At 41.8% G+C, this 18177-nt stretch overlaps 2 protein-coding genes across 13 annotated transcripts in view; both read right to left on the reverse strand.

The window, feature by feature from the left end:
- Positions 1–18177, reverse strand: part of MAP3K4 (mitogen-activated protein kinase kinase kinase 4) — a 99734-nt gene that overhangs the window by 60574 nt on the left and 20983 nt on the right. For 3 of the 12 annotated variants that reach the window (XM_026705088.2, XM_026705086.2, XM_026705087.2), the window contains exon 1: positions 17826–18107. The exons of 7 other annotated variants lie outside the window; for them this stretch is intronic. In XM_026705088.2, coding sequence (XP_026560873.1) covers positions 17826–17899 — 74 coding nt within the window. In that variant the 5' untranslated portion in view covers positions 17900–18107. Of the gene's footprint in view, positions 1–17825; positions 18117–18177 lie in introns of those variants that run through there. 2 more of the 12 variants (XM_087938720.1, XM_087938686.1) reach the window with 2 other exon arrangements.
- Positions 1955–12760, reverse strand: LOC148127686 (uncharacterized). Its single transcript, XM_087923525.1, is given in 3 exon segments — positions 1955–2932; positions 2934–3019; positions 12574–12760. Coding segments are annotated over 3 exon segments (1251 nt in total).

An 18177-nucleotide genomic window follows, 5' to 3' on the forward strand; every position in this document is an offset into this window, starting at 1 on the left:
TGCCCTGCTGAACCAGTCTGCCTGCACACTGTCACTGCCTGAAATATGCAGAGTGGCATTCGCAGTAAATTCTGCAGCCACAACCAGCTTATTGATATCTGGTGGACTCTAATATCTGAGACTGGAAGCCAATCCTGCAGTTGTCTCAGCCATCTGGAGGGAGGCTCTAGTGAAAAAAGAAGCAGCCGTGGATGCCTTCACTGCTCAAGTAGCCGCTTGATGGGCCCTCTGCAACAACTGCTCAATATTTTTTTTGTCAGCCAGGAGCAGAAGGAGCAGATGACAATGATGACAATGCTGCCACAGAAGCATCTACTACTGGAACTTGCAGGCTCTTGGTTAAGTTCTGGCCCCATGTTGAAAAATCTATGTTCAGTAGTACAGACTGCAGCCTAAAACAGGTGTATCTAGTTGTTTGTGCATCACCTTAAGGAAGAGCTTAGGAGGTGGAACAACCTCCGTTCAGACAGTTGGTTCATCAGAGTATCAGACTCCATAGGACTGTCCCCGCTGCAATCTCTGTCATCAGCATCTGGGCCCAGATAGGCAGTATTTCTGGCCTTAAATAGCAATGACTTGAATAGATTAGGGCGGAACAGACCGGAAAAGGCTGGCTGATCAGGAGCCAAACCCTCATCTTCAGAAAGGTCAGGCTCTCTTTTATCTCCTTCCCCTGCCAGGGAAGAAGGAGCCTACACTGAAGGATTAGGAGATCCAGGGTCCTGAATTGGCCTCCCTCCACCATGGAGCCCAAAAATGGCCTCTGCGGCCTTTGCCGGCAATACTGGAGCCACCGAAGTGGTAAAACACCTATTTTGAGGCTCTGCTGATCAGCTGTGAAGCGGAGCAGCAATTTTTAAACTTTTTCCTTTTCATGCCTTGTAAGGCTTTTCCTCGCGAGAGGACTGAGTCGAAAGCTGAGGCGTGTCCAGCAACAGGGTTATACAATGATTTTTCCTGGCAGTTGCATTTCGTAGCTGTTGCATTTTCACAATTCTTTAGGTGTGCAAAATCTGAGAAGGTATATTTCTTTCCTCAAAGGCTCTCAAATTTTCTGTATTTTAATCATTAATAAAATAAGAAAAAAGAAAGGAAGGAAGGAAGGAAGGAAAAAACTTATGAAGGCAATTGAATTTATTGTATTACTAACAAGTCAGCTTGATGTAGTCTTTCATGGTATCAGATCAGAAATCAGAAGGTTGAGTTCTAGCCCTGCCTTAGCCACAAAACCAGCTGGGTGATTTAGGGACAGTCACTCTTTCTCAACCTTAGGAAGAAGGCAATGGCAAACCACTTCCAAAAACGTTGCAAAGAAAACTGCAGGGACTTCTTGTAGGCAGCCAGGAATCAGAACTAAACTAGAGTCAAAGCCATTTTGTACACACATATGAAACATTTTTTGAGAGTTTGGTAGACTCAGGAGGTGACATGGTAAAAAAAAAAAAGCCAGTAAAAAATGTAGTCCATAGTCCTATTGGGAATAAGTTCATTGTGTGAGTTATTAAGATTTATGTCAGGTGTCATTTACTCTACTTGCTTGTCCATTGACTGTCAGAAACTGGCAATGAAGGTCACAAATAGTGAGCATGTAATTAACTGTGAGATGTTATGACCACTGTAGATATTAGCTGGTTGCCAAGCACCCTAATTGTGATCACATGACCACAGGGCCGCTCAACAGTTGCAATTTTGAAGACCAGGGATAAGTCTTCTTGTTCAACACTATTGTAACTTTGAATAGTCAAGGAGCAAATGGTCATTAATGGATGACCACTTGTACTTTCTGCTTGAATCCAAGAGGAAAAGAACAGTGTCCCAAATTCATATCCTAAACAGGATTCCTAAGCTACTTAAACATTTAACATATTTCTGAGCCTTCGAGATCACCAATTTAAAAAAATGAAGCATTTAGCATTTCTGGAAACTCTTCATGTTCTCAAAAACATCAGAACTCTTAATTCTGTCTAACAAGTACAACATAGTTTAGTCCCAATTGAGAGATCTCCAGATTTGTGGCGGGAGTGGGACCTTGATGGAGGAGTGGCTGGTTCCTGCTCGTTAGTAGGGAAGCAGGGACCAGTGGAGGAAGCAGGAACCATCGGGAGTGGAGCCGAGCCCACGGGACGATGCCAATACAGGAGACCATCTTCCCCAGAAGTTTGGACAGCAGCGACAGAGGGACAAGTTGATGTTGCTGGATCTGGCTGATGATGTCTACAAGGCTCTTGCCACGAGCTGGGGACAGGAAAACCTGGCACGACATGGTATCGATGACTGCTCCCAAGTGTTGCAATTTGGTTGTAGGAGAGAGCTGGCTCTTTTTGGTGTTAATGGAAAATCCGTGGCTCTGGAGACATGACAGGGTAATTTGCAGATCCCAATGAGCTGCATGGATGGAAGAGGAAAGACTCAAAATGTCGTTCAAGTAGTATTGGATCCTCACTAGAATAGAACGCAGAGATGCCATCAATGCTGCCAGAGCCTTTGTGAAGACACTTGGAGCCGATGAGAGGCCGAAGGAAAGTGCTTGATACTGGTAATGGGTATTCTGATAACAGAAACGGAGAAACTGGCGATGATGAGGCCAAATTGGGATGTGGAGGTAAGCCTCAGTGAGATCAATGGAAGAGAGAAGGTCGCCCTCCTGAACACTCTCTAAAATAGAATGCAGAGCCTGCATTTTAAACCGCCTGTATTTTACAAATTGGTTGAGAAATTTGAGATCAAGGATGGCTCGCCACCCCCCTGAGGCTTTGGGAACGATGAAAAGATGAGAGTAAAGCCCACATCCCCGTTGAGAGGGAGGAACAGATTGAATAGCCCTGATTTCAAGGTGCTGAATGGCCTGATTCATGAGGGCTTGCCTGGAAATGTCCCGAGAGACAGGACAGATCAAAAAAATTTTGGGAGGTGGCATTAGGAAGTCCAATTTACTGTAACCCTGACCTAATAGTGCTGAGCACCCAGGCGTCTGTCGTTGACTCCTCCCATTTGGAGGCAAAGAAGGCTAGGCGACCTCCTATGGGTGGGGATTACTTAGAGCGATGGAAGGAACGACCCCCTCCCCCCGAAAAGGGCCGTTTACCAGTAGAAGTTTGTTGTCTGCCAGATTATTATTCCGCCTGTTGGTCTTGGCGTTGGGAGTATGGCCTGTGTGAGCAGGGGAAGAGAAATGAGGTCTCTGCTCGGAAGGCAGAAGGGCGATAAGGAGCAGGGCAATAGTCGGCTTTCTTCCCAGAGGAAGAGAGAATTTTACGTTTATCTCTGGTTTTGATGAGATAAGGTTCCAGAGCACTGCCAAAAAGCTTATCGCCTGCAAAAGGAACTGAAGCCAGCTTCCATTTTTGGTGTGACTCCGCCTGCCAATTTCGGAGCCATAAAAGTCTTCTTGCTGCTACAGAAGATGCCATGGCCTTGGATGCAAATTTGGTGGAATTGAGTGGCATCCGCGGTGAATTCCGCCGCTGCAATAATCTTATTAAGGTCTTGGTGAGACCGAAGGTCAGAAGCAGGCAATCTATTCTGGAGTTGGCGCAGCCACCGTATGGATGCCCTGGTGAAGAACGATGCTGCTGTTGAAGCCCAAGCAGCCCAAGCAGCGGCCTGGTGATTGCCCTTGAGGGTCTGTTTGGAGTGTTTATCATCCAGTTTCAGGATATCTTCTGGCTTCGTGGGAGTGCCAGAAGATGAGAACGAGGCCAGAACCGGAATGTCAACAGAAGGCACTGCCAGGGCATTGTCCAGAGCTGCACTGACAGTGTAGAAACACTTATCCAGACAAGATGGGCGAGGACCTGCTGAAGGAGAAGCACACTGTTCCTTGACCATGTCCAGGAACAAAATGGGAAAGGTAAAATCTCTGCATGTACTGCAGGCTTGGAGAAGAGTGAATCCCCTTGGCTAGTGGAATTTCATTGTGGCTCAGGAGTCACTTCCTCGGGCGACAGCCTGACAGTGACCAAGGCCTTGCTGAGTAATGGCCTGAAGAGAGTAGGTTTGAAGACCAATGCAGAGGATGTCTGCTCTGGGCGAGAATCCTCTTCCTCCGAAATATTTTGGTCAGAAATCTCACCCTCTTCACACTCCGAATGAGAAGAGTAACTGTGTTCAGATGGTGAAGGCCTTCCTTCCTCATCAACCTCTTCCCATTCTGGTAGGGAAGAATGGAAGTCCTGGGGCCTGTGTAAATCAGGATGATGAGACAAGGAACTTATAGATTGAGAAGGGAGAAGGGCCTGAACCCTTTCCAGAGGTTGAAGAATTTGCTTGAAGCCTTCAGCCAATCCTTGCCTAATGGCTAATGAGACAACATCTTGGATATCCCCTGGTCTATGCTCAAGGGTAGAGGCAGAAGGCCAAAGGCCCGCTGCTGTACGAGTGAAGGTGACTTCAGGCCTAGATTGAGAAAAGGTTCGAGGCCTGGAGGAAGGGGGAGGAGCATAGGGACCAGAAGCCTGTTGGAAATAAGGCCCAGATCTGCTTAGATCCTGAAGATCTGATTGTACTGCAAGAACCTCAGAAGACCACGATGGAAGATGGAAAGGCTCATAGATAACTTCTCACCTGGGATGGCTTGGTTGGGGCCCACGAGTATCACCTGAAACATGCTGTAGTTGCACTCCCTTCTGTTGAATAGTTCTGTTGAAATGCCTCTCTAGAGCTGCATGTCTGCGCTTCTCTGCTCTCAATTCAGCCTGAGTTGTTTTCTTAGGGGCTAGAGCCTTAGCTTTAATTTTAGCAGCCACCTCCCTCTGGACTGATTGGGTGCGTTGCCTACGTCTTTTTCTCTTATTGAGCTTAAGAGACTGTTCCAGGGGGGGGGGAGGGGGGGGAGCTCTGCCTGAGCCTTGTAGAATAAAGGCTCTTGCATTAGAAAGAAGCCGTTTTAGAAATTTTTCTATTAAACCCCTTAGGGTATAAATGGGGGCTTACAAAATGGCCGCTCATCTCGTGGTGGAAGGCTTGAATCCAAGATGGCCAACAAGATGGGAAACAGGCTCCAAGATCGAAGAATTGCTCCTTAGGCTATACAGAGCCCCGAGCAAAATCAGCAAGGGAAAACGGAGCAACCAGCCACACGATCAGCTGGCTGGAGCTCTTATCAGTTTGCCAATCGTTTTAACGATCCTCCAAACTGCAGGTGTGGGGGAGGTCTGCAGACGCTGCCCAGCTTGCCTGCACAGAGCTCTGTAAAGCTGCTCCCAACGTTGCAGGAGAGAGGGGGGGAGGGAGAGGGAGAGAGAGGGCCCTGCTCTCCTGGAAGAGCAGCTGCCCTGGGAGCTGCTTGAAGCAAGGAAAAAAGTACTGAAGATTGCTGGTGAGTGCTCTCTAACAGAAACGCTTTCAGAGACACAGCTAGTGACTAAAAGGAGCTGAGTCAAAAGCTGGGGTCTCTCCCGGGGGCTGACTTTTATATCTTAATACAGACTCAGCTAAATGACGTCATAGGAAGGAGTCAACCCATCCTGGGCTCTCGATGCAGCATGGAGGAGAAGAGAGGATTTCATAGCACAGGTTTTTTTTTTAGTAGCAATCACATTATTGGGATGTTTTGTTAAGGACATTCTAATTGAATGTCACACTATTTAAAAAAACAACAACTATTAACCAGGCCCAAGTTTGCTTTGCTTTTCAAGGTCAGCTATATATTGCCAGCTGCTGTGATTACTAGATTATTAGTGCAATATGGATGGAAGAAAGTAGATCTGCAACTGAAAACTGATGTAGAGGAATCTCATGCCAGTCAGCTGTGCTGCCTTCCACAATAGAAATAAAAATAGAAAAATAATGGCCTATGTCCAACCAGTTTTAACTCTTCTAGTAGTTTATTAATATGCCATGCCCACTAATTAACTTAGTTGATTATACTATTCTGGGGCCTTCCATTAGAGTTTTTGCAGTTGTATATAAAGTAATTTAGCTATATGAACTGCAAACATACAGAAAGTTAGATAAGATGAAATAAATCCAAAATTAACAAAACAAAATGATAAAAGTGTAATACATAAATTTAAATTTCACTAATTGAAACATATTTTATGAACTGTACAAAGGAAAAGATACCCTTCAAAGAAAAATATCTCTGTGTGGCAATTACTGAATTTTCATATAGGAATATTTCAAGCAAATACATGTCTATGCAATGCAACTAAAGGTGCACATGCTGATTTTACTATTAAACCCACCCCCCATACAAAACATATTGCATTGGGGCTAAAGTATGAGGTACAGAGAACACTATTGCTGAGAAGCTTAAAAGTACAAGAGGTAAACCTGTAGAAATATGACCATTTATTCTTCTTCCATAAATTTTGAAATTTCATATCAAAAGTTTATCAGTGATTTTTATTTATAGAATTTATACAAGCACTCATGAATTATGCAGTATACAAGTCATTTCAATGTATATGCAATTCTATGTAATCAACTTTCACAATTATAATTCCATCTCAGAAACTTGTCCTTCAATATAAATTTCTGTTGCTGTTCACCCAAAACATCCCCCTAAACAGAGACAAGAGATTGTACTGTCACCAAATTGTAGTAAACATTCCACAAAGGCCAATATTTCTAGGTTACATAACAATATAAACAGCTTTGACACTGTTAATTAACATACATGAAAACATCTAAGGTAACCACGCAAAGCAAATACCTATTAGGCAACAGCATGGAGTGGACTGGCAATAATGATCTTAACACTGCTCATGGACAAAACAGACTCCAGTGCACAAACACAGAATACTTTTCCTTCGGATCTTTAAAGCAATCCAACTTAAGGAATCTATGGATCTACTTTTCCAGGAAAATAATCATCCCACTTCTTTTCTTGCTAATTAAAATTAAACTTAATTTTCAGACCAATTCCAAGATTAGACAAGTACTAACTGCCCTACAAGTATATACTCACTACAGATTGCATTCATATTAGGATATTGTGCCCATCAGAATTTGGATCTTTGGGGTTTTCAGTCTAGCACTAGTCATGAACCTTGGGCAAGAGATGGGTGGCAACTGAATATGCAACGCCCCTTGCTAAGCTGTTAAGACTTCATCTTAACATAGGCAGAATATTTCCCTAAAATAGAATTGGGGTACTATGGCCCTTGTGTGACTCCCAGAATTCCTGAGCCAGCAGGAATTGAAGTCCACAAGTCATAAAAGGGCCATAATTCCTCACCCTTGCCCTAAACCCAATGGTGCTAGGGGATTTCCAGCTGCCTTCTTGGGCAACTTGAAATTTCATGGCTACCATGGTAAGTCTGGACTTGTCCCAGGTCATCAAGAGCCCAACTTATTAAAAAAAAAATAAGATCCATTTTTCATCTTGGAACAGATGTGACATGGTCTGAGGCTGGGAAATGAAAAAGATCGCTGTTTGCTATGAAGTGACTGGTATCACAAACCTCTGCAAGGAGGGAAGACCTGTTTGATTGGTCTGCCTCAGATACCTAACGAACCTCTTCAGTTTCCATAGGGTGCTGGAAAATTTTCCAGGAGCATGATTGGCAGTTCTGCTAAGCTTGAAATAATAAGGCAACAAGATATCCAAGTAACCTCTTCTCTTTATCCAATCTGCAGTTGCTCCTTGGTTTACTTGGTTGATAAAAGAAACATTCTAGAGCGCTGCTGGCCAAAACTGAACAGCAAGACTTGAAACTCTAGATCTAGAACTACACTGCCTCCAGTCCGATCTAAATTGCAATGTCCTACCTGCAAATGAATACTTCAGCTTCAATCATAACAATACAAGAGCACCGAATAGATACAAACTCAAGGTTAACCGCACCAAACTTGACTGCAGAAAATACGACTTCAGCAACAGTGTGGTCAATGTCTGGAATACTCTACCTGACTCTGTGGTTTCTTCCTCAAACCCCAAAAACTTTAACCTTAGACTGTCTACTATTGACCTCACCCTCTTCCTAAGAGGCCTGTAGGGGGCGTGCATAAGCGTACCAATCGTGCCTACCATCCCTGTCGTATTGTTTTTTATTTTTCTTATAAGTATCTATCTCATGTATTCAAAACTATATTTATTCTTAAACCTGTATCTTGTAAGCGATTGACATATCAAATAAATACTAAAAAATACTACATCTGACTGAACACGGGTAAGACCTATCTTCTCTGGAACAGGAGGCCTTAGTCACCACCTCTTTGGATTACTGCAATGAAAACTACAAGGGACTACTTTGAGAACCACTTAGTAGTTCCAAATGCTCCAGGATACATCAGCTCAAGCAGTTATAAGCACTAAACAATCTGGCCATGAAACATCTCTGCTTTTAAGAGTTGAAGTGGTTGCATGTTTCCTAGTGCAATTTAAGAAGGTGCTGGTTCTCACCCTTAAAAGCTTTTATGGTTTGGGACCTGGGTACGCATTAGATTATCCACTTGCAGGGGTTTCTGCCAAGCCACTAAGATATAGAAGAGAAGACTCTTTCTAGATTCCATCCCTTAGCACAGAGGTGTCCAACCGGTGGCCTGCGGGTTGGATGTGTCACCCACAGGCTATGCCCACCCCAGCTCCATGAAGGAAAAAAACATTGCGATACGTCACATGACAGCAAAATGACATGGCGAATTTGATACCCGTGTCTTAGCAAGTGTCTGAACTTTTTTGTCATTGCCCTGGGTCTCTAGAACAGCAATCCTGCTGACATCAGAGAGGCTCCAATCCTCCTGAAGTTTCATAAATTCCCAAGAACTAGCTTTACACCAAAATCTTAGGTTCTGAGTTTTGTGTTCTGGTTCCTTTTAAGAACAAATCAGGTGTGACTAGAACTGCACATAAGCCAAGCAAATTATGAATACTCTTTATATTATGATTTTTTATATTACAATTCAAAGATGGTTTAAGATCACCTTTCTTTCTTTATTGCACATGACCAAATATTCATCTATAACTGAAAATTAGAAAATAAAAATATAACACTTGAAAACTATGTGTAAAACGTACTGATGTCGATGAAGCTGAAGTCTAACATGCAGAACTCTCAACACTTATATCATACAAATCTGTTGTCACAATCAAGCTTTTATATATAAACAGTCCCTGACAATATTTAACATTATCAGTTAATATGATTGCCAGTGTAATAAAGTGGCTTTACATATGACATTATCCTCAATCTATATTCCTATTGAACATGCATAGCTAATATCTGTGAGCTTATCTATTTATCATATCTTTATCTTTCCTTCGAGTACTTCTACATGTGAAGTAGATTAGTGACAAATAATTTTATAATAAAATTTGTGATGAATAAATCCCATGATATTCCATCATAGCAAAAGTGTTAAACCTATCATTATTTCAGGTAAGTACAGCATGAACTAATAAATGTTAGAACATCTACTAAACATTACTTAAAAGAAATATTCTGAATTATGCAATGTTCAACACTATTCTGTATTTAAGTTCAAAATGTAAATACAATACTGTTCTAGTTTAATATTTATAAATGTAAACCTAACTCTAATCCTCCCTGTACACACTGAAAATAATAATATGCTCTTAAAACTGTTCATTCACGAAGTACAAAACCCATATAAGCACTCACCCAGCAGAACAAGAAACAGGACACAAGGTGTTGCAGAAAGCCATCTTTAACACTTCTATAAACATTTATACAATCTAATTCTAGAATTGAAAACACCTGGTGCAGACACCAGGTGCCAGCTATATCAGTGAGTTCAGATATAATATATTTGAGCATCAGATGCCCTATTCTTTTTTTCCTCTCTGTGATCTTCTTGAGATGTACCCAGCCATATACACAAACCGTCAGAATATGCTATCTTTGTGCTACTGGCAGGACCTGGATGAGAGACTTCCATATTTTTTATTACTGCAACAACATTTATGCTATGGTAACTAAGGCATCACCTTCTGGCTTGAATAATATGAAGAAGTGGGTGGAAATCATCCTAGCAGTTGAGCTTTATGATCAGGACATTCAAAATATTTTGAGCATGCAAGACCAAACCACCAAGCCTCCTACACCCCCATTCCTTCTCTGGAACATTAGGATGACAGCCGTTTCTTTGGCTACTGCTTCAGAGAAGCAATCTAGAAGGAATGAACAGACACTGGATGAGTTCAATACCTTATTTAATGCCAACACAAAACTGAGCTCATTGTGTAAGGATATAAGTAACAGTGAAGGTAAGGAGGAGGGGAATGCATTAAGATTTTAATGAAAACTCAAACTGTAAAGCATTTGACAACCTCTAATTATATACATTTAAATGTGTATATTCTAAAGGTCAATTTCCAAAGCTATTAAAATTTTCAGTCTATTATTTATGCTCCATCATTCTAGTTTATGAATGTATTTTATCCAACTGTAAAATTTGTTTCACAAATTATATGAAAACTCACCACACATTCCAAATGTATACATATTAGAATATTTGCTCACATCATAGGTAAATACTTTTTGGATAGTCAAGAAGAATGCTAGCAATCTTTTTGGAATATGAATATTTGTGAATTCTTCAGAAATATCTAGCCTAAACTATAATTATACAAATATTTCAGCTGTCACTAATGCCTTCTTGGACAAAACAATGTCCAAACTACAGGGTCCAATCAAATGCCTAGTCAGTTCAACACGTTGTTACTATACCACCCATATCCAAATCACATAACTAGTAAGAAAAACATACTAAAGATAGTTTTATACAAAAAACAAACATTGAATCCATTGCCATGGTTTCCAGCCACGTAACCTAGGCTCCCCCCGACATCAAATATTTTGCTTAAAGTGGAGTGGAATAGGGTTTGGTGAAGTAGGTGCTGAATGGTTTAGAGAAGTCCTGGTATTTGGGTCTTTGCTGTATTCTGTTTCTCTTGGGCTCGATGGGTCCTTTAGGCTTGGCAGTGGGAAGATGTGTAGGGAGAGGTGCATGGTGGTTATTGCAGAGGTGGTCATGAGGAAGAATGGCAAGAGACAGTGTTTATGCAAGTACTGTATTCCAATCATCTATGCTCACCCTAAAAACCTTCAATTTGGGCTGCTCTGAACTCCAGTTGTTACTACTTAATGCCAGGCTCATCTATATATATATATATCTAAAAGTGAAATACCACTCACGCATCATCACAAAATCTCCAGAACCATAAAGCCTTCAAACTTGAAATTTGACACGGATGTTCCTCTTGGCTTCTAGGTACTCACTACGAAAGGATTTTTCAAAGTGACCATCAGAGCATTAGTATTTCGTATATTATTATTAACAGGCTCTGATGCTAAGGAGTTCTACTCCCTCTCCCCACATGAAAAGAAATCTGTTCCAAATGCAAAACACAAGCAGAGGAGTTTCAGTTTCACAACACCAAGAAGCTTTAGTACAGAACACTTGAGCTAAGCCACTCGCAGGCTCCTTACTGTCTCCTTCTTGCTCACATAGCAAATTCTGTTTCAGTTTCCAAACAGCCCTCAACTCTCTCACACATTGACAGGATGTTAGCCAGATGAATACTGATGGAAGTTGGTAGGCAGAGGCAGAATTTTCCCCCCTTATTTTCCTCCCCCCAAACTAAGCCCGGCCATATAGTTTCGTAGTGAAGCATGGGTTTCAAGCTAGTCCAGAATAAAGCCCACCTCTTGGTCCTGCATGTAGCCCTAGACCCTTATGATATGGTAGGGCTTGGCTTCCTCTTTAATATCAACATGAGACCACTGGGGAAGGTAATTCAATGGCATTTGGTGCATTATCTTCAGTATGATGAGGTTGCTAATCTGCACTTCTGGCCAACCAAGTGGTACTACTCAAATACTGTCCCAATACCTGAAGGCTGTGAGGGTCTGGATGGAGAGAATAACATCTGATCAGGAAAGACTTTAGGCTTTTGCTACCTCAGAATTAATAAGAGGTTATCTTTGACTCTTGACAGGATATCACTTTCCTGACCACAGCTTGTATAATTTGGGGGTCCTCTGGGACTCTTATTGTAAGTTGGAAGACCAGGTGGCAGCCATGGCTAAGGGAGTCTTTGTGTAGATCAATCTTTTGTGCCACTTGTGCCATTTTCTAGATTAGGAGACCTTGTTCATAGCCAGTCATACACTTGTTACTTCCCATTTGGATTATTACAATGTGTTGTACATGGGCTGCCCTTGAAGTCAATCTGGAAGTTACAGCGGGTCCAGAATGCAGTGGGACGCACACTTATGGGCGGGCACTCCTGGTTTGCTCATACGCTGCTGCAGCTGCTGCAGTATGTGCTTCCAGTTTCTTTCCAGCTACAATACAAGGTGCTGCTTATCAACTTTAAAAGCCTGAATGACACAGGGCTAAACTATTTGCAGGACTGCCTCTCCCTGAGAGTATCTGTTCCTTTACCATCTGTTCCTTTACCAGATGGGATAGAAACACTCTAGGTTCATTACTTTAAATGACATTTGATAGGACTTTGGAAGTAGATCTCCTCTGAAGCAGCCTTAGTTCTGTAGATCTTCCACACTGAGTTCCTGCGGGCTGCCTATCCTCCTAGCCTTCCAGAAAGCGTGAAGAGCAGGCCCATCCTTCCCCAATCATAGGGCTAGGGCAGTGGTGGCAAACCTTTTTCAGCTCCTGTGCCGATAATTGCACGTGTGCTCCTGTGCCAGCCCCCGGAAGGCAATGCGTGATGGCCCCCACCCCCGTGCATGCGCATTTGATCCCCCCGCAGCACACTGCGCATCTGTGCATGCAATCCCCTTGCCGTGCGCTGCATGTCTGCACATGCAATCCTCTTGCTGTGCGCCATGCATTTCTGTGCCTCCACGCACGATTCCCCCACCACGCACCATGCATCTATGCATGCACGCTCATCCCTCCGTGCACCGCACATCTGTGCATTTGCGCGCAATCACCCCGCCATCCATATGAGCATGCACACACGACCCCAGCATGCGCTGCAAGTCTCTGTGCATGCACATGTCTCCCGCGCTCCCCCATGCATGTGTGCCAGCTACCTGACAATCAGCTGTCAGGCGGCGGCGAATGCATGCGCAGTGGGGCTCTTCCAGGCAAGCTCTCATGTGCCGGGAGAAATGGTTCTGCGTGCCCCTTCCAGCATGCATGCCATAGGTTCACCATCACAGGGCTAGGGGGAAGATGGATCCCAATCAATTTAAATGTTGCTGTATGAAGGAGTATTTGTTTTCGGGGTGCCAGGAGTTTTTGATTCTGGTTCTACTGTCTCTTTCTTGTTGTTTTTTGTGTGAGCAACCCAGACCTATAGTACATAAAATGGATGACAATATAAATCAAATAAATAATAAATAACAATTGAAGAAAAATTCAAAAGTTTTCCCATAAATTGTGCCAGTATTATCCTCCATGAAAACCAATTACCTTGTATGCAACATGATCAGTATTTCACTACAGATTTTTTTGTATTATTATATAAGTCTAAACACCCATATATTTACATTCCCAATTTGTAGTTACACAAGCATCAATTATAGTTTCATGATTTATCAGGCTCCAAATGTTTGGGAATTAAGCCAGCTGAGAAACATGAAATCACATTCCAAGACTAGCCTTTCTCCTCTGCGAAATAATCATTGAGTAACTACTGGGAAGTTACTAAGTAATAGTATCTTGGATCTTTTACCATCCAGCTTCTCTGAAAAAGTATACTGTAAGCACTGTTGCACAAATCTTTTGTGGACCAGGTGCACTAATATTAGAACCCTGAATCAGCCTATCCAACTGATTTACAATAGTCATGGGCAAAGAACACTTCTTCACACAACAACTGCATGATTAGTCTATGGAAATTACTGGCACACTAAGTATGTCATAAGCTGAATTTAGTTCAGAGGTTTATCAATGGCTCCTGGCCGTGATAATTGTGGCCAATCCATATTGTGAGAAAAATGCATCATTAAAAATCAAATGTTGAATTTAGTCATCACATTCTCTTATGGGCTTTTCACAAACACTTATGGGTTTCTCAAAAGAACTTGCCGGACCTACTTTGAAAATGAGAATCCTTTGATTGGTTCAGCAAAAGTGAACCAATCTATTGAATCTATTGGTTCAGCAATAGATTTTAGGGGAACATGAAAATACTGTCCTACTTCATTCCTGCAATTCTCTGTGCTATTAAGAATATATTTAATATGGCTATGCAATGCTTCAGCACGTGCAGAATCATGACCATAGCACTCATCTGTGACTCACTGAAATAGACTGTCTACAGAAGGGGTCTTCAAACTTGACAGCTTTAAGACTTGTGGACTTCAACTCCCAGAATTCCTCCTCCAATCATATTAGCTCAGGAATTCTGGGACTTGAAGTCTACAAGTCTTAAACTTGCCAAGTTTGAAGACCCTTGGTCTACAGGACTGTGCTGCTGTGAAATTCTTGAAACAGAGAAGCCTCCTTTAACAAGGTGCAGCCAATACTGTATTTGTACTTCCAAACATTCTAAAGTGCCCCTTCCAAAGCTAAACCCAAGCAAAATAAAACAATGCCATGAAGATTAGGTCTGAAAAACCTATAGCTATCTCTTCTACCTATTTTTAATTCCCATTCTGTGATTAATAAAAATAAAAGCACAGCCATAAAATAAGGATATGAAAATTCCTCTTGGGGTGAGGGTTAAATCAAAACATGATAAAACAAAAAACGGGTGAATGGAACAAGTTAATGCAATTTAATTTCTATTCAAATGGAATGAAATTAAATTAACTGATTACAGTTAACATTGTCATTCCTTATGCAGCTGATTGTTTTTACAATCATGACAGAGATTACAATTTGCAGAGAACTGGGGGAGAGGTTCAGAGAATCTCTACCTATGGATTTATTAGACGGCATGTAGTACTGGGCATGCATTAAGCATTCTTTGTCATAGGTTTGTGAAACTTTGCCACAACAAAATTTCCTCCCTTCATAGGAAGGTAGGTCTGAAAAAAAACCTGACATATTATTCTTGACAGTTTAAATATTTGCATCACTTTCAATCACTCAATGTCAGAAACTTCAGCAGCAACAGGCTAAGAAGATCCAATCCATTAGAAAAAATAAACTGCTTCCTTTTCAGCACTTGATAAAGGAGGATATCATGACTGAGCTAGCATTAAATTGATTGAGGCAATGCAGCAATACAACAAAAATAACACAAAGCCATGTGAATCAAGAAAAAAAAAACGGTTCTTTAGATAAAATCCTTCTTTCAAAATCCACACTCACTCAAGGTCTGGGAAAACAGCCAGGTTTTCAAAGATCTCTTGAACATCATCAAGGTGGAATTCAGGTAAATGGGAGGGGGGGGGAGTGTTGCAGTTCCAGAGGGCAGATGCTGTGATAGAAAAAGAATGTTTCCTGGGTCCCGATAATTGTTTACTGTTTAATCAAAGGGATTATGAACACACACCCTCTGGCACAAGAGACCCCTCCCCACAACCATTTCACTTGGACAGTCTGAACGGGTACTACGATTGATGGTATCAAAAACCACTGAGAAATCAGAGAGCCAGGGAAGATACATTATCCTCATCCCAGCTCCATCAAAGGATATCAGCAAAGAGGACTGATGCTTGTAAGATACCCTGATCTGAAACCCAACTGAAATGGGTTCAGATAATCTATTTCCTTCAAAGTCCTATGAAGCTGCATGCTCAGTCACCTTCACAATAACTAAGGGAAGGTTGGAGCCTGGATCAAAATTGGGTACAGACAGCAATGGCTTCTTAAAGAAGAGATACAAAGCTAAGTCATATGTACAAGGAGTTCACCTTTCTTTCTTTTGTCAAAATATAACTACTTATTTTATAATCCATCCTGTACTGATAGTGTACAATGCTGGAGTCTTAAAAGAAGGCATTTCCTGAGTACCTGCTGGTGAGAAGTAACATGAATCAACAGGATGTTATCCAAGTGAGAAAAATAATTGCTTGGGAATTACAAAGATTAATGTAGCACTTTGACAGTCAGCTGGAAGTCTGAAAATATCAGAGGCATGAAATAATTTTCATTCTCATTTCCCAAGACCAATTCCCACTAATGTACATTAGATATGCAATGCAGTATAGTACAAAGAAATGATCACATGGAGTTTACAATTAGATTCCAGAAAATTGTAGTTTCAAGCAATCCATAATACGTATCTTAATGTTACTGGAGTTCTGGTTTGCTATGCAAGGAAACGTTATTTTATCAATTTCAGATCTTCTTCAGTAGAGATAACTGATTCTAAGATTAAATACTACCGATTCACGTTAATTTGCCTCTCCAGTCATGAAAGTTTCCTGAGCTGCCTATGACAAGCCACTATTCCTATCCTAATCATTACATACAACATGGCTGTGCACAGAATAAAACAAGAACTGGTTAATATTTCCTTAACAGAAAACCTGAAACTATAAAGAAAGGTATAAACAACAAAGCACTGCACATTTTCAGGAAAACAGGGAGTTTGGGTGAAAGCAGTAATCTGAATGCCAAATATATCCTTTCTATAGTGATACATTGAAAACAGAAGAGCAGATTCACTTTCTGTGGACCAAGTTCTTGAGACTAGACTTTTCTTTCCAAATAATCACCAGTTAAACACAATTTGAAAGTCATTTTCTGAATACCTTATAGACTGCATTTCTAACACCCTGCTTTAAAAAGAAACAGAAAAAACACATTTTTCAATTACCTCAGTTTTATGTATTTTTTTCCCCCTTGTTGAAACTTGGTGGGGAAATTAACTTATTTGCACTTGAAATCAGAACTGTACTTGACAGAAAATCTGAAATATCATGTTGCTACTGCAATATTTAGTGAAAACTGCATTACAGTGGCATATGAACAAAAAGTATGAAGAGTGGGAAATTAGTTAACCTGGCGAACAAGAGAGATCAAATAAATTCATAAAAATTTGAATGTAAACTTATTTACAAAGCACTATACTAGATCTGAGTAACAAATTTAGTACACTTGAGTTTTTGTAACAAAAGCGTCAAATTTATTGCATCAATGAAATGAATTTCAAAATAATGAAGGTCTTTTTCCTCTTTGTCCAAATGTTCACATCTGAATCTATTTCTTTAGTAGCGTTTTAGGACTGAAGAATTCATTTCAATGGATTTATGCAATCTATACTGCAACACAACCACATTTCATATTTTTAAAGGAAACCTGCACCCCTTTCCCTTAGTGCAATTATTCCTGTTGCAGCAAGCCTGCAACAACCACTAGAAAATATATCGGCTTCAGAATTTTCCCTTGCAGAGAAAAAGTAGAGCAGAGAGATTGAGGGATTTTCATGCTAAAAGAGCACAAGAACTAGACCCCTGATCTGTTTCCCGCTGCCTTTCGACTATGACCCATTGAACTTCTGAATAAGCTCACACAGGATGGAGCTGTGGCATGTTGAAATGTTATTTACCATATGAATAATGCAAAACGAGCCTGGAAAAGATCTTCCGGGGGAGGTAAAAGAACTGGTTTCAATGCACTTCAATGCATACGGCCAACACTCGTTGCAAGAGGGTAATAACTGCCTATTTTTGGAATCCGTTCTGCAAAAGGCAAAAGTAAGATTTTACGTTCTACAAAATCCGACTCAAAGCAACCCTACTGGCTGAGCGCAGAGCACTGGTAATAGAGTGCTTTTGGGTCGGCAAAAGGCTTTCGTCTACTTTACCAAAAAGAGCATCTAAAAAAAGCAACCCCTCTTGCAGAAACAGCAAGAGAGGCGGAAGCTACAGAAAGAAAAAGTTACTGAAAAGGCAGGCGAGGCAGCTGTAGGAAAGGGAGGAGGGGGAAAAACCGAGCAACTTTCTTTCTTGCTAATGCATTAATTTTTGGCAGCCCCGTCCGAGTCTGACCTGCTTGCCGAGCAGCTGCATTCCGGCGTTGGCTCCTCCATGGCTCTGACGGAGGCGGCGGCGGCGTCTTTCATGCGTGCACCAGGGCAGGCATGGCAACCCACAGGGGCTCTTCCGCAGCCCGGCCAGGCGACCACAGCGAAGGAGCGCGGGGGCGGGGGGGGGCAGCCGACCGACAAAAAAGAAGCGATGTCACTCACTCGCTCACTCACGACCCGGCTGCAGAGACCCAACCGCGCCGAGCTGGCCGTGCAGCCGCCATCTTGGAAAGAGGCTCCAAGAGGAGCAAAGCCGGGAGCATCGCTCGTACGGAGAGCGTCTAGGGACAAAGCCCTCCACAGGCACTCTCATT

Source organism: Pseudonaja textilis, chromosome 1 (assembly GCF_049901715.1).
Source record: "Pseudonaja textilis isolate UNSWEBS1 chromosome 1, rPseTex1.2, whole genome shotgun sequence".
Classification (NCBI taxonomy): Eukaryota; Metazoa; Chordata; class Lepidosauria; order Squamata; family Elapidae; genus Pseudonaja; species Pseudonaja textilis.